Raw genomic sequence first — 22,091 nt, forward strand, 5'->3', positions numbered from 1 at the left:
ACTGATGGGGCAGGTAGGTGGTTCAGTGGACTGAGAGCCAGGTCTAAAGACAGGAGATTCTGGTTTCAAAATATGGCCTCAGTTACTTCCTAGCTGGGTGACCCTGGACAAGTCACTTAACACCCATTGCCTAGCCCTTATCACTCTTCTGCCTTAGAATCAATATTGATTCTAAAATGGAATTAGGGTTAAAAAAAGAATCTGGGGGAAAATATTCACTCACACCCATTTCCTTATGTTGTCTGCTAAATTTCATTGAACTTGTGAAATCAGTTATCTGGGGCCCAAAGTTCAGCTTGAAGAAGCTAGCCTCTGCTAGCAGTCCCCTGTTAGGACTAATTCTTGACCTGAAATCTCTGCATCTACTTGAGAGGTTGAGAGGGGCCCTTCAGTTCCAAGGGAGAATGGGAGGTGACAGGTCCAGATAAGAGTCCTAATTAACATGTTTACAACCCTTTCATCTTCAGAGCCTTACACTGACATTAGTTAATTACGCTCATATCAACTCCCACCCTCTCCATAAAATCATAGGATTTGGAGCTAAAAGGGAGGTTAGAGAGCATATGGTTCAGCCCTCTCAGTTGACACAGGAGGAAACTGAGGCCCAGGGAGTGAGGTGATTTTACCCATGGCCACAAGGAGTAATAAGTAGCAGAGTCAAGTTCTGAATTCTAAAGCCATTTTTTTTAACCTTTACTTTAAATCTTATTAACTTCTAAGACAGTAAAGTGGCAAGAGCTGGGCAATTAGAATTAAGTGACCTACTCAGGATCTCACAGCAAGGAAGTATCTGATGCCAGATTTGAACCTGAGTCCTCCCAACTCTAGGCCTGGACCTCTATCCACTAGGCAACCTAGCTAACCCTCTAAAATCAGTGTTCTTTCCACATCACTTTATTTTTCTACAGTTTATGGTTGAAGAGAAATGATGAGGAATGGGGGTCTTGAGGATCTCCTTATGAGACTCAGGATAGTGAGCCTGGTTCTCATTCTAACTGGATTCTTTGGCATGGCTCCCCAATAATTTCCTTCAGGTTTTCACACTAGATGGGGAAACCAAGGTATGGACACATTGGAACTGGAAGGGATCTCAGGGACCCTTAAAGTACTATATTGGCAGAGGCCAACCCTCTCAATCTACAGATGAGGAAACTGATTCTTAGATTATCGAATCTAGAAGGGATGTTGGGAATCATTGAGTCCAACTATTTCAATCTACAGAAAAATATGAAGCCAGTTCTCTAAGTTCACTTACTTAGGAAAGTTTAAATAAGAGCAATAAGATTAACTAGTACACAGTAGAGATGGGGTCATAGACTTAGATATGAACAGAACCATGAAGATTATCTTGTCCTGTCCTCCTATTTTACAGATAAGGAAACTGAGGCCCAAAGGTATTCCTAAAGCATGGGTGTGTGTGGCCAAATGCTTTAATTTAGACAAATCTAATAGGCCCCTTCTAAAGAAGCCCCAGTGACTCATTACCACCTCTAGGAGAAACTGTAATTCCTCTGGTTGACATTCAAGCCTTTCACAATCCCTCCCTATTCCTTTGTTGATATTGTTTTGCCATTTCAGTCGTGTCTAATTCTCTGTGACCCCATTTGGGGTTTTCTTGGCAGAGATACTGTAGCGGTTTTGAAATTCACAGTTTGCCATTTCCTTCTCCAGATCATTTTACAGAAGAGGAAACTGAGACAAGCAGAGTGAAGTGACTTGCCCAGGGTCAGACAGCTAGGAAGTGACTGATGACTGAGGACTGCTTTGAATTCAGGAAGTGGAATCTTCCTGACTCCATTCCCAGCATTCTATCCATTGTGCTACGGGGTGGCCCGTATTCTATAGTCTCAGACTTATTTTCCATTATACACTCTTACCTCTCTATGTCCGAGATAAACTTGTCTACTTCGAGGTTCCCTGAATTCTGCAATCCATCTCCTTGCTGTCTTGACACAGGCAATTGTCCCTCATTTTTGGAATAGTCTCTCTTCTTACTTCCCTCTCTTAGAATTCTTAGCTCCCTTTCAAGGTCCAATTCAAATGGCACCTCCTCCATGAAGTCCTCTTCATTTGCCACATGGTTAGTTTTCCAACTACCCTCAACATCCTTTGAATTTACTTGGCATGAATTTGGGATTGTCTAGTTTGTGTATATGTTGTTCCTTTCCCGTGCTAGTAAAATGTCCATTTTTAAAGAACCTCTTTTCTCATAAGCTTCAAACCCAAGTCCTCTGACTCCAAATCCAGTGTTCATGGCACTATCAGGCTATCCAGTGATTCAGAGACAGAGGAACCAAATCGTCCCACTCTCACTGCAAGATGTCCCTGTCTCCCAAGCCTCCATGATGGCCAGCATGAACAGCTGGTGGCATGAGTGTGACCCCTGGTATCCTTCAGTGCTAGCTGAGGGTATTGAACTGGAAATAAGAAGTGAGATCAGGAGGCGACCCATCTGAACCTCTCGTCAGCAGATCCTTGAAGGGCATGAATTGGGCACACCCAGGATGGACTGTATTCCGGCAAAGGGCTTTGGGTGGGTTCCTAGAAAAAGGTCAGAAAAAGGGACAGAGGATCTTACTTTTTCTTCTTTCTGACTATGGCCTTTAGGACTGGATTTTTTTTCCCTTTTCTGTATAAAGCCAGTTCCTGGTATTTAAATAATTTTAAATGACTTTAAAAGAAAAATGTATCTTCTGTCTTAGAATCAGTACTGTGTATTGGTTTCAAGAAAGAAGAGCAGTAAGGGCTAAGCAATGGGGGTTAAGTGACTTGTCCAGGGTCACCCAGATAGGAAATGTCTGAGGCCAGATTTGAACTTAGAACCTCCCATCTCTAGGCCTGGCTCTATCCAGGCTGCCCCCCAAAACATTTTCTTTTTTTTTTCCCTTTGGAGGCACCTTTTATTTTTTTTTTTAATTTTATAGTATTTTATTTGATCATTTCCATGCATTTTTCATTAAAGACAAAGATCATTTTCTTTTCCTCCCTCCCACCCCCCGTGGCCGACGCGTGATTCCACTGGTATCACTGGTATCATACGTGTTCTTGACTTGAACCCATTGCCATGTTGTTAGTATTTGCATCAGAGTGTTCGCTCCGAGTCTTTCCTCTGTCATGTCCCCTCAGCCATTGTAGTCAGGCAGTTGCTTTTCCTTGGTGTTTCTATTCCCTCAGTTTGTCCTCTGCTTTTGGATAGTGTTTTTTTCTCCTTGATCCCTGCAGATTGTGCAGGGACATTACACCACCACTAATGGAGAAGTCCATTACGTTCGATGATACCACAGTGTGTTTGTCTCTGTGTACACTGTTCTCCTGGTTCTGCTCCTCTCGCTCTGCATCACTTCCTGGAGGTTGTTCCAGTCTCCATGGAACTCCTCCACTTTATTATTCTTTTTAGTATTCCATCACCAACATATACCACAATTTGCTCAGCCATTCCCCAATTGATGGGCATCCCCTCGTTTTCCAATTTTTGGCCACCACAAAGAGCGCAGCTATGAATATTTTTGTACAAGTCTTTTTGTCCATTATCTCTTCCCCAAAACATTTTCTAATAAAATTTGCCCAATATATATCTTGTTTATACATAGTCTGTCTATGGCTTTCTCCATTAAAATGTGGGCTTCTGGAAAGCAGGGACTGTTTTTTGCCTTTCTTTGCAGTTCCAGGGCTTAGCAAAGTGTGCTTAATACATGTTTCTGGACTGGACAAAAGAGGATTCTTGTTTAGTTAAGAGTTGGAATTGCATTGGGGGCAGCTGGGTTGAGTTCCAAGCCTAGAGATGGGAGGTCCTAGGTTCAAATCTGGCCTCAGACACTTCCCAGCTATGTGACCCTGGGCAAGTCACTTAACCCCCATTGCCTAGCCCTTACCACTCTTCTGCCTTAGAGCCAATACGCAGTATTGACTCCTAGACAGAAGGTAAGGATTTAAAAACAAAAGAGTTGGAATTGCAGGCCATTGAGGTTCTACTCAATTCTGAAATTCTGTTCTTCTGGGTGAATGAATGAATGAATGAATGAGAATTTGGGGGTTTGAGGAATGCATCCCTTGTCATCCTGTCCACATTTTCTGTGATTGTTATCTCTTTTGGGCTTTCTCTCTTCACACCAAAGACTCCTGATGTGTTCATTTGTCTTGTTTCTGATAGGATCTCCATTCCCTTGAAGTTGGCTTTCTTTGGGTTTCCTCAAGCCCCTGTTGTGTGTGTGTGTATATACAGATATATCTTGAGGTTTGCCAAGTCTGTGACATTAGGAGATGTCTAGAAAGATAAGGCTTTTTAGCCACCTCCTAGAAGGGCTGGACTAGAATGCGAGTCAGTCTTCAATAGAACCAAGCACTAGCCTGTGTGATTTTTTACCCTTGAGAAGTTGCTAGGGATCATCTGGTTTCCTGAGACTTCTTTAGGCTGGTGTTAACAATCCCAATGATTTGGCCTCCTCGGAGAGGGCTGAAAAGCTTGGCCAGCACACGAGAGAGTGCCGAGGATCTGAGACTCGTGTCATCATGCCAACGCTGCTCCGGGTGGCATAAAATGAAGCACCAACAGCATGGCATAAGAAGGGACCAGCTTAGGAAAGGCTTCGAATGTTAAGAGGTTTTTATATTTGATCCTTGAGATAATAGGGCACTGTGGGAGTTTATTCAACATGTCACATGCAGCCTACCAGTCAAATGATCACCAGCCATTGAAGGAAGGTCTCCAGCATGGAGGTCCATGACCTCCCAAGGAATCCCAGTTCATTTCTGGATAGCCCTGATGGTCAGGAAGTATTTTCTTATTAAATGTGCCTCTTGGAGTGTTTCATCCACCCTGTATCCTCCTTCCATCCCTATGGCCCTTTCATCCACTGCTCCTAGTCTGGTCTTTAGAGCCAAGAAGAAGAAGTAGAATCCCTGTGGCATTCCTTCACTTACTTTAAGAAAGTTATCAGGGGGCAGCTGGGTGGCTCAGAGGATTGAGAGCCAGGCCTAGAGATGGGAAGTCCTGGGTTCAAATCTGACCTCAGACACTTCCCAGCTATGTGACCCTGGGCAAGTCACTTGACCTCCATTGCCTAGCCCTTACCACTCTTCTGCCTTGGAGTCAATACACAGTATTGACTCCAAGACAGAAGGTAAGGGTTTAAAAAAAATAAATAACTTCTTACTTTCTGACATGGTAACAACTCTAAGACAGAAGGGCAAGGGCTAAGCAACTGGGGTTAAGTGACTTGCCCATTGTCATACAATTAGCATGTATCTGAGACCAGATTTGAATCTATGCTCTTCCTGACTCCAGGCTTGGCATTTTTTTCCATTCTTATACCTATCGACCCCATTCACTAGATCTTCATATGGCAAGAAGTCGGGGCCCTTCTCTCTGATTGTTCTTCTATGGATCCAGTTCAATTCTTCAGACAAGACCTTGCTAAAATGATGTGTCCAAAAATGAGTGCAGTGTTCCAATCAGGGCAGATTACAACAGGACCATCCTCTTATCCTGGGAAACTATGACCATGAGCATCGTCCGAGCTCATAACAGCTTTTTTGCTCGGTCTAGTACCCTACTGACTTTCAATCCGCCCAAACACACGGATCTCTCCCAGTCGTACCTTTTGCACTGATATTTGATTTTTTAAACCCAAGCATTATAGCAGTCCTTATAGAAATTCACGTTATTTGATTCAGTCTAGTGTCCCAGGCCATCAAGACCCCGCTAATTTATACGTATGCTCACTTTTCAGCTCTTTGTCATCAGCAAAGTTTGCTACCATGACATCTTATGCCCATATTCATGTCTTTGAAAAAAATATCAAACAGCACAGAGTCTTCCACAATCCCCTGGGGCATTCCATTCAAAATCTCATTTAGGGGCAGCAAGGTGGCTCAGAGGATAGAGCACCAGGCTGGAGTCAGGAGAACCTGGGTTCAAATCTGATCTCAGCTACCTCCTATCTGTGTGACCCTGGCAAGGCATTTAACCCAATTGTGTAGCCCTTGCCCTTCTGCCTTAGGGTTGTTACTAGGACAGAAAGTAGGAGTTTGTTAAAAAAAAAAAAAGAACTCCTTTCTAGTTAGCACTGAACCATTAATAACTGTTCTTTAGGTCCAGTCATTCCAAAAGTTTCCAAATGAACTAATTTTATTACCATCTAGCCTACATCTATCCATCTTGTTGAAAAAAAACCACTCATTCATTCATTCATTTAATAATAAAAATAGCCAACATTTATATAGTGTTTATTACATGCCAGGCACTGTGCTAAGGAGGAATTTTACAATTATAATCTTACTAGATCTTCCCAACAACCTTAGGAAGTAGGCACTATTATTATCCCCATTTTACAGATGACAAAACTGAGGGAAATAGAAGTTAAGTGACTTGTCCACAGTCACATATCTAGTATCTTTAAGCTGGATTTGAACTCAGATCTTTCTGACTCCAGTCCAGCACTCTATCTGCACTGTCTTATGGTAATGCATTTTGTCATTGTTTAGTCATTTTTCATTTGTGTCCAGCTCTTCTTGACCCCATTTGGGGTTTTCTTGGCAAAGACACTGGAGTGGTTGCCATTTCCTTCTCTAACTCATTTTACAGATGAGAAAACTGAGATAAACAGGATTATGGGATTTGCTCAAGATCACAAAGTTAGTACCTGTCTGAGACCAGATTTGAACTCAGGCAAAGGAGACTTCTTGACTCCAAGCCTGCTACTCTATGCATCATGCCACCCAGCTGCAAATAAGTAGCCTGAGAGAAATCTATTGAGTCCTCTTTTTTTCAGTTGCCTCTGATTCTTCATGACCTCATTTAGGGTTTTCTTGGCAGAGATACTGGTGTGGTTACCATTTCCTTCTTCAGCTCATTTTACAGATGAGAAACCTGAGGCAAACAGGATTATGTGACTTGCCTAGGGTCAAACACCCAGTAAATGTCTGAAACCAGATTTGAAATGTGTATCTAGCAAATAAATTAAAGTAAATAGCAAATAAGAAAACCTATTCATGCCAATAGCAAATGAATAACACCTCTGGAGAAGGGAATGGCAAACCATTTCAGTCTCTCTGCCAAGAAATCCCCAAATGGGATCAGAAAGAATCAGAAAAGATGGAAACAACTAAACAGTAACAAAACCTAGGAGCAGGCCCTGTGCTAAAGTGCTAGTGTGGCTACAAAGTAATTCCACAAAACATAAGCTTCTCTCAAGAAGATGAAGATCAGAGAGTTTATAGAAGAGATTGGAAAAGTACCCAAATAATGACAAATGGCAGGCTCCTGTTAGAGTTTCCAAGAGATCATTTTGAGACCTTTAGATTTGCTCCTCAGTAAAATGAAGAGTTTGAACTCTATGGTCCCTTCTAACTCTAGATCATCAATCACACGATTCCAGATTTTAACTAACACAAGGTGGTAGTAAATGGAACTTCAGACTCCAATGGTTGGTTCCAAACCTCCAAAGTTTCAAGAAGCAAGTAAATAAATTCATGGAAAGCGGATCCACAAAGTTTGAGGGACATTCAGAATCTCTGGGATTGACACCCTCAAACATAACAAGTGACCACCCTCAAATTATCCCTTGAGATAATTACCAGAGACAAACTCCTAGACTAGATGGCCCCAAAACCTGCCCCAGGATGGCTAAATGAGTCTGTCATTTTCTGACTTCTTGACCCTACAATGATGTGACTCCCTGAATCTCACAAGTACCTGTGTGGACACCCTGAACCATCTCTGATTTCCCCTTGGTGGCAACTGTGGTCCAGGATACCTGTCGGATGTGGGTGTAGTACCAGGGGACAGGAGATAATTCTCATTTCAGACAACCTTTGGTGTGGTGTTTACATCCACTTCAGTCTTTAGACCAGAACTGTGCATAGAGTAGTGACATTGGAGGACTGAACTAAAACCATCTCTTGAACCTTTTTTAGACAATAATAGATCCCTTATCAACCGCATGTTCTCGGTTATGATCTAGAACAGGGTTCAACAGGAACAACCAATCCCTTAAGTGCTGACTTTTTCCCTTTTATAAATTATTGGCTTGAAGACAATAATAGATCCCTTATCAACCGCATGTTCTTGGTCATGATCTACAACGCGGTTCAACAGGAACAACAATCTCATAAGTGTTGACTTTTCCCCTTTTATAAATTATTGGTTTGAAGACAAAAATAGATTCCTCAACAACCAAATGTTCTTGATCATGGTCTAGAATGGGGTTCAACAGCAACAACCAATCTCATAAGTGTTGGCTTACTATGTGCTCACTGAAATGATGATGTGCCGGGCATTGTGCCACATCTAAGACTACAAAGACAAAAAAGAAACCCCTCCTTCCTTCAGGGATTTTGCATTCTAATGGACTACAGAAACCACCCAAAGTACCTTTAATTCTTTGATTAGTTTTCATTCCTTTATAGTTCACAAAATCTGGGCTACTAGAAGAAAGTATAGAAAAAAATTGCATCTCATTTGATTCCCTCCATGAAGACTCTCTTTGGATGATGCCGTTGACAGCTACAGCGAGTTGAAATGAAATGGAACAGAATGAAGAAACTAAGAAGGCTGCTTATCATCAAGCCTTCCAGTCCACAACCCGGGAGGTCACTGACCCTGAGAATGTCAGAATTAGAAGGGATCTCAGAGACCCCCCGGTCTGAACCCTCCTGAGGCTGGATCTGGGAAGAACAGCACTCATTCAGAGAGGCTGCTAGTCTTTCTTTACCTTGTCTGTCCATCTCATCAAGAAAGGACTCCCAGGACCTTCTTATAGGAAGCTTTAAGGTAAGAATTCTTCCTTTTTAAAAAATAAAAAACCAACCTCTTACTTTCTGCCTTAGTATGAATTCTAAGGAGAACAGCAGAGCTAGGCAATGGGAGTGAAGTGACTTGCCCAGAGTCACACAGCTAGGAAGTGTCTGAGGTCAGATTTGAACCCAGGTTCTCCCCACTCCAGGTCTGGGGTACTATTCCCTGGGCCACTAAGCTGCCCCTAAGCATTCCCTTTTAATGATGACCAAGAATGATGGCAACGGTGCTGACTAGCCTGTCTGTCAGCTGCCCCTCCACTCTAAATTGAAAGATCAATACTACCAATGAGAAAAAAAGTGTTGTAGTAGAAATAATTCTGGATTTGGAGCCAGAGAATCACAGATTTTGAGCTAAAAGAGGATGCTCTCTAGGTCAACCCATTTTACAGGTAAGGAAAGAGAGTCTCAGGGAAGAAGAGTGACTCCTTTGCCCAAGGTCACACAGGCATCAGCAATGTGATTAGAACCAGAGTCAAAGTTCTTTAAACTATGTCATGCAGCTCCCAAAGGACCTGAGTTCAAATCCTAGCTCTGCTAACTCTGTGACTTTAGGTAAGTCATTTATATCAGTTTCTTTATCTATAAAATGAGAGTTGACCACTGAGATCCCTTCCAGGTCTAAACCAATGAGTCAATTCACAGGCATCTATTAAGTGCTGAGTGTGCCTAGATGTAGCAGGGACATTTGCCTTGTCTCCAGGCCACCAGTGATAGCCCAAAATCCCCAATGGTTAGTCCTTTTCCCACCCCTCAGGCCTACACAGCACACCCTGAAGGACCAATTCCTTGCCATTCAGAGCTAGGGATGAATAAGCTGCCTGAGGTGACCGGTTTTTCCCTCCCTTCATTTCTATAATTCCATTTTCCAGCCACACAGCATGAAAGGCCACATAAAAAGAAATAGCTCTATATTCTTATTGAAAACTTATAACAATAGGGAGGAGAAACCGACCAGAGAAAGAAAAGATCAGATGAGTTTGGGTTCTAGGGAAGACCGTTCTGGATCTCAAGGCAAAAGCATGGGCTAGAGAACCAGAGAAAAAAGACAGGAGGAAGGGAGCAGCCCCTGGATGTCTCAGTGAAATGTACCTCCTGCCAAAAAGTAAAGGTAGAAGGGGCAGCTGGGTGGCTCAATGGAATGAGAGCCAGGCCTGCAGATGAGATGGTTCTGGGTTCAAACCTGACCTCAGACACTTCCCAGCTGTGTGACCCTGGCCAAGTCATTTAACCCCAAATGCCTAGCCCTTACCATTCCTCTTACCATAGTATTGATTCTAAGATAGAAGGTAAGGGTTTAAAAAAAAAAAAGCAATAGTAAGGCTCAAAATAATGACTCCATTGAAAGAAACACCTCATTTCCTTCACTTGGAAAAGTTTTGCAATCAGCTTTTGACTGGCCAGTCATTTCAGTCAGGTCTAATTCTTCATGATCCTATTTGGGGTTTTCTTGGCAAAGAAACTAGAGTGATTTGCTATTTCTTTCTCCAGCTCATTTTACAGATGAGAAAACGAAGGTAAACAAGGTTAGGTGACTTATCCAGGGTCACACAGCTAGGAAATGTCTGAGGCTGGGTTTGAAGTCAAGTCTTCTTGACTCCAATCTCAGCACCCTATGCACTATGCCACCTAGCTGCCCCCTCCCTGTCAGCTTTCCTTTCACCCTCGAATTGGAAAGAGATCTTGACTTGGAGGAAGAAGATCAGGGTTCGATTCCTAGCTTAGTTACTAGTTGGTAAATGAGTCACTCCTCCCCTCTAGGTCTCAGCGTCCTCATCTGAAATAATGGGGTTCGAGTCCGTAGGTTCTAACTCTAAACCTGTGAGCTTCCCAGAAGCACATCAGGGACAAACATCTCCAAGGGCTTTGCAAGCTTCTGGTTTGCAAATCACTTCTTCAGATGACTCAGTCTCTCCCCACCCTCCTGAGAGTGGTCCGGAAATGCTGCCAGAGACACATCTGTGTGAAGCCCAGCTGCCCCAAAGTGGAAGAGATTGTTGTCTTGGGAGGTTGAGCCCCAGCCAGGCACTAAGAACACTGACGCCTCAGGGAAAGAAACGAGCTTCATATGGCCCATCCCTCCCCACCTGCTGCTGATCCCTCTTTCTTAGCTGCTAGAAGAAAGGATATGAGGAAGGGAACAACTCCTCGACATCTCATTTCATTGTACATCCTGCCAAGAAGTAATGGCAGAAGGGGAAGCTTGGTGGCTCAGTGGAGAGCACCAGACCTGGACCTGAGAGATCTTGGGTTCAAATCCCCCATCAGACCCATAACAAAGATGGGGGCCAACAATGGGCCAACTTGGAAACCAGGCAAGCGTGCATCAGGATAGGGAAGTACAAATTGTGGCGGCAAAGGTTCCTTGAAGTCAAGCACTCCTCTATTGCCAGCTGCCCTGCAGATGCATGTTTGATACGTGCTGAAGAGGGAACACGAAGGAGAGGAGGCAGTGGCTTACCCTGACTTCATGTCTCTAATTATTTCCCACGCACCAGTGCCAAAGACCTTCAAAGAGCAGAAGGGATCGGTGGTGACTTCACTTACCCAAGGAATAATAATAAATACTCAACCGATGGACCGACTCATGTTATGATTTCATTGCTTTATCCATTTTCAAAGCATGTCCTTCACCACGGACCTGTCGTAGGCAGCGGGATGCTTTTTAATCCCCATTTTAGAGATGAGGAGCCTGAAACACGGGTCTAGCTCTTAGTTTTGTCTTGTTTCTCAGCGTGATGGGGAGGGAGTCTGGCTTTGTGATTTCTCCCACATAGGGTACTTCAGGTGTGGAAGCCCCCTTTTCCTATGTAGATCAACAACCCATTTTTTAAAACCCTTAGCTTCTGTCTTAGAATAGAGACTATGTATTGATTTCAAGGCAGAAAAGTGGTAAGGGCTGGGCTATGGGTGCTGTGACTTGCCCAGGGTCACCCAGCTAGGAATTTGAACCCATGTCCTAGTAGTTTGTTTTTTTTTCTTTAACCTTTACCTTCAATCTTAAAATCCATACTGTGCATTGGTTCCAAGGCAGAAGAATGGTAAAGGCCAATCAAAGGGAATTAAGTGACTTACCCAGAGTCACCCAGCTAGGAAGTGTCTGAGGCCAGATTTGAACCCAGGACCTCCCATATCTAAGCCTGATGGGCCATGTAGTTAACCTTAGCAACTCCTTTTAACTTAAAGTCTAAATCTGTCACTTGGGACACTGAGACACCCACATTTAATTAATTATAAGATATAGCTAAAATGATTCCTAGGCAGAGATTAAATCCAGGTCATCCTAACCCAGAAGGCTGTTCTTCCTAATCCATGATGCCATGATTTCTCCCCATAGGAAGAGAGAAGTCAAAAGAGTCTAGAGAGGCCATCTGAACACCACCCCCTCATATTACAGCAGGAGAAGCTGAGACCAGAAAGGGTCACTTGCTCAAAGTCACATAGGGAGTTAAGAGCCCGAGGCAGAATTTGTATAACCCCATATTCCCCCTCCAGAAGGTCTTACTGTGTGTGGGGTCATGGATTGAGAGCTAGAATAGAATATATGCTCCTTGAAAGTCAGGGACTGTCACTTATGGCATTGCAGTCTGGGTGCCTAGTTCTGTATCTCAGCAGTATACAGTTGGTGCTTAATAAGTGCTTGTTACTAATAATTGATTGATTGGTTGATTGATTGATTGATTGAAGGCCTGGCCAGTTAAACTGAAGGAGGCTCCAAGGGGAATGTATTCTTCTGCCCCAGCAGCTCTCAAAGACTATTTACTAAGCCATAGAGTTGCTGCAATCTAGCTAGGTGGATGACCATCCACTTCATCATTCCTGGAGACTGGAGTGTTGATTGAGACGGATTTCCTTAAAGAGCCCCTCTAAGAAAAATGTGGTGCTTATTTAGGTTAAGCTTTAAAGTTTCACAAAATACTTCACATGCACTCTCTCAGCCAGCCTTCCTAACCAGCCCTGTGACCCACTCATCATCCCCAATTTAGAAGGTGGCAGGAGATAAGCATTTATTTGCTGGGTGCAAGGCTCTATACCAAGCACTTTACAAATATTGTCCCATTTGATCTTCACAACAACCCTGGAAGGTAGATACTGCTATTCTCTCCATTCTGCAGTTGGGAGAAACTGAGGCTAAACAGAAGTAAAGTGACTTGCCCAGAGTCACACAGTTATGTGTCTGAGATTGGATTTGAACTCAGATTATCCTGACTCCAGGTCCAGAGCTCCATCTAGCTGGACCTGAAGATGAGGAAGCAAAATCCGAGCATGATTTAAGAATTTGTGTAATGTCCCACAAGTAGTGTCTAATGGAAACTACCCTCTCTGTTTCTCTGTCTGTCTGTCTGTCTGTCTGTCTGTCTGTCTCTTTCTCTCTCTGTTCCTCTCTGTCTCTGTCTCTCTGTCCCTGCCTCGCTGTCTCTACCTCTGACTCTGTCTCTGGTCTCTGTGTCTCTGTCTCTGTCTCTCTGCCTCTGTCTCTCTCTCTCTCTACCTCTTTGTCTCTCTCTGTCTCTCTGCTTCTCTCTCCTCTCTGTCTCTATCTTTCTGTCTGTCTCTCCCTTCTCTTTTTCTTGTTCTCTCTCACACACACACACTTCAACAATTATAAGAGCTGAGAGTGAGACATGTGGCCAGATCTCAAATGCTGCCAGAGCATGAAACAATGGGGAAAATTGTGTTTCTGGAGTAAGAGAACGTGGGCTCAAACTCAACACCTCTGATTTGTGCTATCCAGGGTGATTTGGGAGGAATCATTTTATTTCCTTCAGCCTCAGTTTCCTCAATCAAATGAAAAATCAATGAAAAAATGAAGGGATTGGACAAAGTCTCTGAGCTCACTTTAAGCTCTAGATGTCCTCCTTTGAACCCAAGTCCAGGCCTATCCACTACACTACACATCCTCTTCACTCTTTGTAGTCTAACTATGGGGATGTGCCTCCCTGCCCCACTCCTCCTCTTCCTCATAAATGAAATGGTGGACTGCATTCGACATATCTCTGTCCTTGGGGATTGAGGAGAACTCAGAATCAAGATAGATCTGGATTCTAATCCTGAAGCAGTTCCTTGCTAGCTATGAGGCTTTGGGAAAGTCATTTAACCTGAGTTTTCTCCTCTGTAAGGGGGCTGGATCTGAGGTCCTCAGACGCTCCTTCTAGTTTCAGATCCAAGACCCTGCCACTGCTGGTGGGGAGAATTACCCCATAATTCAAGTGTCTTTCTCTCCCTAGAAAATACTCCTCCATCTATTTCAAGGACCTGAGTCCCAGCTCTACCCTTATTTCTAGAGGTGACCTTGAACAAGCAGTTTCTGTCTCCATTTGGATGAGAGGATGAGAGGGCTGGACCAGGACCCCTCATCCCTAAATGCCAATGATCCATGAAAAGTCAGAGAATATCCCTTTCTCTCCTTCCTACTTTCAGGGTGGGAGGACTTGCTAAAACTTGTTCCCAGAGCTATAAAGTTTTCCATGAAGCTTTTCCAACTGCCAAACAACTGGACCTGATGAGTAACATTCTGAGCACTCCTATGATTAATCTAGCATTCATTCATTTGTTCATTCATTCAGACTCTTTCTCCCCTACTCTGCCTTCTTTCCTCTCATTCAGGCTGAGGCACAAAAGGAAACTGAGTCATAGACACCTCCTTCAATCAGAGCCTCAGAATTTCTGACACAGGAGAGATTTCCTCCAAAAAGACCCATTGTCTGGCACCATCTGCTCATGATTCTTGCTCTCTTTCACAAGTCTTCTTCTCCTTTCAGGGTGCTGGATGGGGTTCAGAGGAAGAAGAGAAGGAGGAAGGGGGAACCAAGGAAACACAGATGTGACTACTCTTACTGCTACCCTGTCCACTCAGGAGCGCACGAGCGTGCACACACACACACACACACACACACACACACACACACACGCACACACACACACACACACACAAGGTTAGGCAGACTGTATGATTGCTGCAGGGGGAGAAATAATCAGGAGTTCAAACTCAATCCTGACCTCAGCATCATCTCCATAGTCAGACTGGGTCAGTTCTTTAGGACACCCCTTTGGGGTAAGGGAAACACTGTCTCAAATGCCATCTTCCCAGTGTTGTTCTACCAAGGGAAAGGAGGGTACTACCAATGGGAGTCAATGTCAGATCAATCCATTTCTCCCATCGCTGTTGACAGAATCTACAGAGAAGCCACTCTATGCCAGGGAGAAGGGCAGAATCTAAGACTCCACTGGGAACCCTGACATTTAAAAAGCAAACTTCCTACCTAGGCAGGCTGCCCTGGTTCCTTGAGAGATTAGAAAGAAGGGATTTATGGATTACCCTATTTGGGGCCACAGGGGGAGCTGGCAAATACTTAATGTTTACAACTCACTCCTTCCTCAAACATGTGATCTGCCTGATTTTCTATGGCAGAACCATCTGAAATGATCCTTCGGTCAGTCTCGGAGAGCTCTGAGGGAAGTCCTGGCCTTCCATGGCCCAGAGCCCAATTGCCTCTTTATCAACTTTCACTTGTCCCTACAAGGAGTGATGACATGTCTAGAGGGGGCGGCTGGACTTTCCTAAGTGAATGTATTCATTACATTGGCATCTCTGCAAAAGGAAGCCTGGCTCCTCAGACAGGCAAAGATAGAACACAGAATATTGATTTCCCTCCATACCAGTCCCAAGTACCCAGCCCCCCGATGACTAGTCTAATAGCTGTCCTAGAAGAGAAAATTATTCTTCTGGTTGGATATAGAAACAATTTGGGGTCACAGGGCAGCTAGGTGGTATAGTGGATAGACTGTCGGGCCTAGAATCAGGAAGGTTCATCTTCCTGAGTTCAAATCTGGCCTCAGATACTTACTATTAGCCCTGGGCAAGTCACTAAATTCTGTTTGCCTTGGTTTCCTCATCTGTAAAGTGAGATGGGAGGAAACAGTAAACTACTCCAGTGTCATTGCCAAGAAAATCCCAAATGGGGTCTCCAAGAATCAGACACAATTGAAAATGACTGAACCACCACAACCTTGGGCTATAGATAGAAAGATGGATTTGAAGTTAGGAAGACTTAAGTTCAAGTTCTGCCTGTGTGGCCTAATGGCTATATGACCTTCTCTAAGATTTTAAAGTTGCTGAAATTAGTTGAAGAGTTTTTCTCACTTTAGATTTCTCTATTCCAAAGAAATCACCGGTCCATTGCCTATATAAAGAGGTTTGTCTTCCTTCCTTCCTTCCTTCCTTCCTTCCTTCCTTCCTTCCTTCCTTCCTTCCTTCCTTCCTTCCTTCCTTCCTTCCTTCCTTCCTTCCCTCCTTCCCTCCTTCCTTCCTTCCTTTCTTTCTTCCCTCCTTCCTTTCTTCTTTCCTTCCTTCTCTCCTCTCCTTCTCTCCTTCCTTCCTTCCTTCCTTCCTTCCTTCCTTCCTTCCTTCCTTCCTTCCTTCCTTCCTTCCTTCCTTCCTTCCTTCCTTCCTTCCTTCCTTCCTTCCTTCCTTCCTGTCTTCCTGCCTTTCTGCCTTTCTGCCTTTCTGCCTTCCTGCCTTCCTGCCTTCCTTCCTCTCTCTCTCTCTCTCTCTCTCTCTCTCTCTCTCTCTCTCTCTCTCTCTCTCTCTCTCTCTCTCTCTCTCTTTCTTCTTTTCCTTCTTTCTTTCTTCTTAATGTCCCCCATGCAGTAGCATAGCAGTGGCCAGAGGGGCAGCCTTGGGGTCAGGAAGACATAGATTCAAGTCCTACCTCTCTGACATCCTATAGCAATTGGAACCTGGGAATGACCCAGACAACTCTCTGCTAGGTTCCCCACACCAATAAGTCCAGACTCAAACTAAGCATCCCTAGCCCTTGACCATAGGAGGTTCCTCATACATTCTTCGACATTGGATTCGTTTTGTAACTGGAAGGGGAAAATCATTTCTCTGCAAGTTCCTGTCATCCAGCTTATTTACAATTTGCTACCTAAAAGAGCCCATAGCATCCGACCTTGAACATACAGTTATGGCTCGATAAATATTGAATGAGTAAAATGAATAAATAAAAGAATGAATGAAATACCACCACCCAATGACTTTTCTTCCCTATCTATTCACATGGGAAACCATCATTACCCAAAGCCCTCCATACCAGACACCCAAGAGAACTGCAACAAGCTTTGAGATCATCCCCAGAAAGTATCAGATCCCCACACTCTGAGTACTAACCATAGCAACAGTTCCCCAAAAAGGAACCTAAAACATCAGTCTGGAAGGAGATGCCCTGCCCAATTCTAGTCCTCCATGCTCTTTCCAGTTCCTTTTTCTCCCTCCTTAAACCACGGTTCATATCAATGCTACTGGCCTTGAGCTACTTGGCTCTGGCTAGCACTCTCCTTATTTCTCAGTTGTTTCCCTATCCCCTTCTCCCATTCTAAGTGCTCCCAAGGTCCCATCTTTAAACGATAAAGAAGGAGAATTCTCCTTTTCTCCACCGCATTCTTCCCATCAGCCTTTTTTGCATGAATCCCCACCTTTAACTCTCATCTCTCGATCTTGCCTCCCCTCAAGCCTCCAGTCCTGGCTCAACAACTTTACAAGCATATGAAAGTCAGGCCAGCTGGGACCAGAGTAGCTACTGATTTCATCATGTGAATCTTCCCACCCAAAATGAGCAGTAAAATAAGGCCAGGGGAGCACTAGGGAGCCCCAGTGGAGAACAGGCACGTTACTGGACATTTTTAGCTTTACTACCCAGGCTTAGAATATCTTGGGTACTTCACAAATATCCCTATGTTTATGATAAAGACAACTGGAGACAGGGTGCGTTGAGCTGCAGTTTAATACTGTGCTCAATTATTAAATAAGCCTCCCTTAGAGGCAGCTGGGAAATTCAATGTGTTCTCTTTCCTGAGCTACATCTCTAAAGGATCACTTGAATCTTTGCTTTTACTTTCTGTCCTAGCAACCATTCTAAAATGCAAGGGTAAAGGCTAGGCAAACAGGGTTAAGTGACTTGCCCAGGGTCACACAGCTAGGAAGTATCCAAGACCAAATTCTCCAGACTCCAAACCTGGAGCTCTATACACTGTGCCACCTTGCTGCCCTTGATCTCTGATCTTTAAAGTGAAGTTTCCTATGTTACCCCCTTCACACACTCTTCAGGCATCTCCATTCCTTTGCACCCTTGGAATGCACCTTCCTCAGCCCTAACTCAGTATTCCTGACTGCCTTCAATGTTCAACTCAAGAGCCTTGTCCTTCTCCATGAAGATTTTCCCATTGCTTGCCATGAATCTCCACCAGAAACTCGTGGAGACCTTTTGTATGGGGTGGTTATTTCTCATTAACTTATGTATGTTTGTGTTGTTTCCTTCCATAGAAACAAGCAGTTTCCTTCCTCCCCCTTACGGAAGGGACTTTCATGTTTGTCTTTGCATCTTTAATATGGTCCCTGATGTATAAGAAGAGCTCCTCAATAAAAAAAAAAAGGGTCACCTCCTACAGGGAGTTTTCCCTGATTGCTCCAGTTCATGTCAATCTTTTGGCCAGTAGGATTCCTAGGACTTTTGAAAACACACGATCTAGATCTAATGCTTGGTCACTTAATGTCTTCAAATAACTTCGCAGTAGATCATAGATTGTAGGAGTTAGAGCTGGAAGAGGCTTCAGAGATCATCTGGTCCAGTTTCCTCATTTTTTAGAGGAAATGGAGGCCCAGGCCCAGGCCCAGGGGGGCTGGTTTGTGCAGAGTGGCAAAATCAATAGGCTTCAGATCTTCCCTACCCCAAGGCTGGCTCTCCAATCCCAAAGCCATGCTTAGGGTGTCCAAATATTGCCTCCCCAATTAGACAGTTTCCCCAAAGTAAAAATTAATTTTTTTAATAATTTTTTTTTATAACAGAAAGGCCTCTGGATCTGACCAGAGGTCCTGGATCTGCTCCTCTTTCTCTCTGTGGCCTTGGGCACACCTTGCTGCTTAACCACGTTGGTTTCCTCATGGGTGACATGAGAATCAAAGATGGAGCCCTGGAAAGCATGGCAAAGGTCCCCAAGCCCGGCAACTTTCATTTCATTCATTGGAGGCCCCACAAGGCTAAGGGTTACCCCACTGGTAACGTTTGAACTCAGATCTCTCTCTCGTGCCCACCCAGTGCCAGGCTACCTGCAATTTCCAGGGGCAGATGCTGGAACCACTCTACTTTCGACTGCCCACAGTGAAGCCCAGAGCTGGGCTGGGCTTTACTAAATACTCCTGGAATTGGGTTGAACTGAATCCTCAGCTGGGCTATGTTTAATGACATTGTTGGCACTTCTTGAAAGGGGAAATTAATTTAGCTAGCGATAAGCCAGTGGGCTCTGTAATTATCCCCTGATGCCAGGAGAGACAAAGAAAAGCCGTCCTGGGGGAGGAACCCCACCTCCAGTGCCTACCTTCCCTGCCCAGGCTCTAGGGCCCTCCTCCAGACCAAAGCTAAGGCTGCCCCTGCCCTAGCCCATGTCCCAGGGCTCCCCAATGGCCACCCCAAAGCTGAGCCCTTCCTCATGCCCAAGAGGCCCCGGGCTTCTCCACTGCTCACTGCCCCATAGATGTGGCCAGGAAAGTGGGACAGCCCCAAAGGGCAGCCCTGGAACAGTGAGTGTACCAGGGACTGCCATGGACCCTCCCAGGGCTGGCAGGCTGCAGCGATGGAATCGATTGTCTGCTCCCACCCCTTCCCCCCATCCATTTCTATTCCTGGGGAGCCCGGGAAGAGGCAGCAGAGCTGTTTCCAGTTTCCCGCAAACACTCACTCTGCTGAAGCTCACTTTGAGCTTGTAAAAGCCCAGGTTTGGAGGCAGCTAAGGGGGTGGGGGAAGGGAAGGGAAGGGAAGGGAATGGGGAGCAGATTTCAGCAAGCCCTAGAACCTGGACTGCTGGCAAGAATGATTTACCACCGCCTGCTCTCCCATCCCTCCCCAGCGCCCTCAGCTTCCTCACAGACACCTTTCCTGGGTCTCAGGCTTTGGTTCTCATTTCTCCCAGGAGGAAACCAAAATGGTTAAGCAGCCAGGGGTGCCCAGCCTAAGTCAATTCAGTAAGCATGTATTAAGTACCTACTCTATGGGGGAGGGGGGGGCGGCTGAAGCCACAGACTCAAAAAGCCCTTGAGGGGCCCCCATTCTATACAGGATGAGCAAAGGAAGCTCTTTCTCCACTGAACAGGTAATAAAAGTGTGCTCTTTGTGCGTGTTGGTGGTGAGAGAGGAAGTCAAGAAGAAAGAACTCAGAGGATACAGGTTCAAGTCACTTAACTCTCTGAGCCTCTGTTTCCACTTCTGTAAGATGAGAGCCTGGGTTCCAAGACATCTAAGGTCCCTTCCTATTTTTAATCTATGACTTTAACTGAGCCTCCGTTTCCATTTGTGTAAAATGAGGGGTTGATGCCTCCAGAAACCTCCATAGCCCTAATTCTAGGGGCCAATATTCCACCTGCCTTCCTAATCTGAAAGCTATGATCTAGTTAGAGCAGGACAAGACAATGGAGTGTTGTAGGAAAAGGAAAAAAAACCCTTTAGTAATTCTCGGACAGGTAAGATGAGTCGGGGTTTGAGCAGGCAGGGAAAACTTCATGGGGAGTCTTCAATTGGGCTCTCTGAAAACTACTTAGAGCTTCTTCTGCCCTAGGCATATCTGAGCCTGCTACTGCAGCCCAGCCCTGCCCAGCCCTGCCCAGCCCTGCCCAGCCCGAGCAATGGGCTTCTTACTCAACTCTGAGCAGGCTAGGGGATCCACGAGGACAGTTAGTCAGTTCTATGACACCATGTGGTCTGAGTGTACAGGGGATGAGGTGATGCCCAAGGCTTGGGACCGCTCCGTATTTCCCAAAGCCTTGAAGGCAAACTTTAAAAAGACGAAAGGGGACCAAAAAAAAAAGAAGGGAAGGGGAAAGAGAGAGAGGGGAGAGAGAGAGAGAGAGAGAGAGAGAGAGAGAGAGAGAGAGAGAGAGAGAGAGAGAGAGAGAGAGAGAGAGAGAGAGAGAGAGAGAGAGAGAGAATGAGCATTCTTTCATTCTTTTCAACAGAAAATTTGAAACAAGGGAGCTCAAACTCTCAACTTTTTTGGCTCTCCGTCCCTTTTATTCACTCACATTCAGAGGAGCCGAACACGGAAGCCTTCTGACTTCTCCATTCTCACAGTTCATTAACAAAGGACTAAACTTGAGGCAAAGACAATCGGGGGTAGGCAGCTGGGTGATGGATAGAGGTGAGAACAGGGTGGAAGGGAGTAAGGCAGACCGGGAGAGGTGAGCGGCCGAAGCGAAGAACCCCCTGTGTCCCTACGCTAACAGCAGCCTCAGCTAGCAGCCCCGCTCCTCCAAGGCACAATCCATCCGCACTGAATGAACACCCAAAAAAAAATAAAGTTTTTGTTTTGTTTTGTTTTTTCATTCAGAATCCACTCACCGATCTGGGCCAGGCTCAGCTGCACCAAGAGTAATCCCCAAATTGCCCGAGTCCACAAGCTGTCCATTGTCTGTCCTGGGTTGGTTCTCTCTCTTCCTCTCTAAACAAACTCCGAGTTTCCCCAGCCGGAGCTTTTAAGACAAAGGCACGTCCAAGTCTGATGAGTCGGTCCAGGAGTGAGAGAGTCTCGGAAGTTTGCTCGCAGTTTTGAAGGAGGGACATAAGCGTGAGGGCACACCCAGTGTGGATAGCTGAAGGGCAGTTGTATGATTAAGCAAGCAGCCTGCCAGGGGTACGCTTAAGGAGGCACCAGCACTCTTTTGTTTAGCTCCTGTTGTGCGTTTGCTTGCTTGCTTGCTTGCTTGCTTTAAAGTATAATGAGATTGTAAATCAGGACCAGTGATGGCAAAGAGCAGATGGCAGGGTTCCCGTCAATGCTCTCGGCTGGGAGGGTGGTCTGGCTTCCTTATCAATCCTCTCTCCCAAGGCTGCCAGACAGTTATATTAGAACTGAATGAAGAAGACCTACAAATAGCTGAGGAGCAGAGATCTCTCCCTTCTCCTTCCAGCTTTTGCAGCAACCCAGACCTCATTCCCCAAAGTTCTTTCTGACTGTCCTAAGAAGCCATCTAATCCACCCCCTCTGTTTTACAGATGAGGAAACTGAGGTCTAGGGAGATTGAATGCCTTGTCCAAGACCACACCTCCAGCAAGGAGCAGAGCCAGGGTTCCAAAACAGGTCCTCTAATTCCTGCCTCAGTGTCCATTCATGAACTGCTGTTCTGCTTTCAAGATCCACAGTCTAGGTGCCAAGTGGCAGGTAGCAATTACAATTCCATTTATTTCTTCCAAAAGGGGAAGCCCCCCTCCCACCAACGGAAAGAGCTCACACACCTCCACTGATTTGT

General features: G+C 45.0%; 1 protein-coding gene across 14 annotated transcripts in view; it reads right to left on the reverse strand.

Moving 5' to 3' along the window:
• CD44 (CD44 molecule (Indian blood group)) overlaps window positions 1-21,657 on the reverse strand; it is an 88,463-nt gene extending 66,806 nt beyond the window's left edge. For 3 of the 14 annotated variants that reach the window (XM_056801952.1, XM_056801956.1, XM_056801947.1), the window contains exon 1: window positions 21,184-21,655. In XM_056801952.1, the coding sequence (XP_056657930.1) occupies window positions 21,184-21,250 (67 nt within the window). In that variant the 5' untranslated portion in view covers window positions 21,251-21,655. Of the gene's footprint in view, window positions 1-21,183 lie in introns of all 14 variants that reach the window. The other 11 variants (XM_056801958.1, XM_056801953.1, XM_056801948.1 and 8 more) reach the window with 5 other exon arrangements.
• Window positions 21,658-22,091: the final 434 nt, after the last annotated feature.

Source organism: Monodelphis domestica, chromosome 6, assembly GCF_027887165.1.
Source record: "Monodelphis domestica isolate mMonDom1 chromosome 6, mMonDom1.pri, whole genome shotgun sequence".
Lineage (NCBI taxonomy): Eukaryota > Metazoa > Chordata > Mammalia > Didelphimorphia > Didelphidae > Monodelphis > Monodelphis domestica.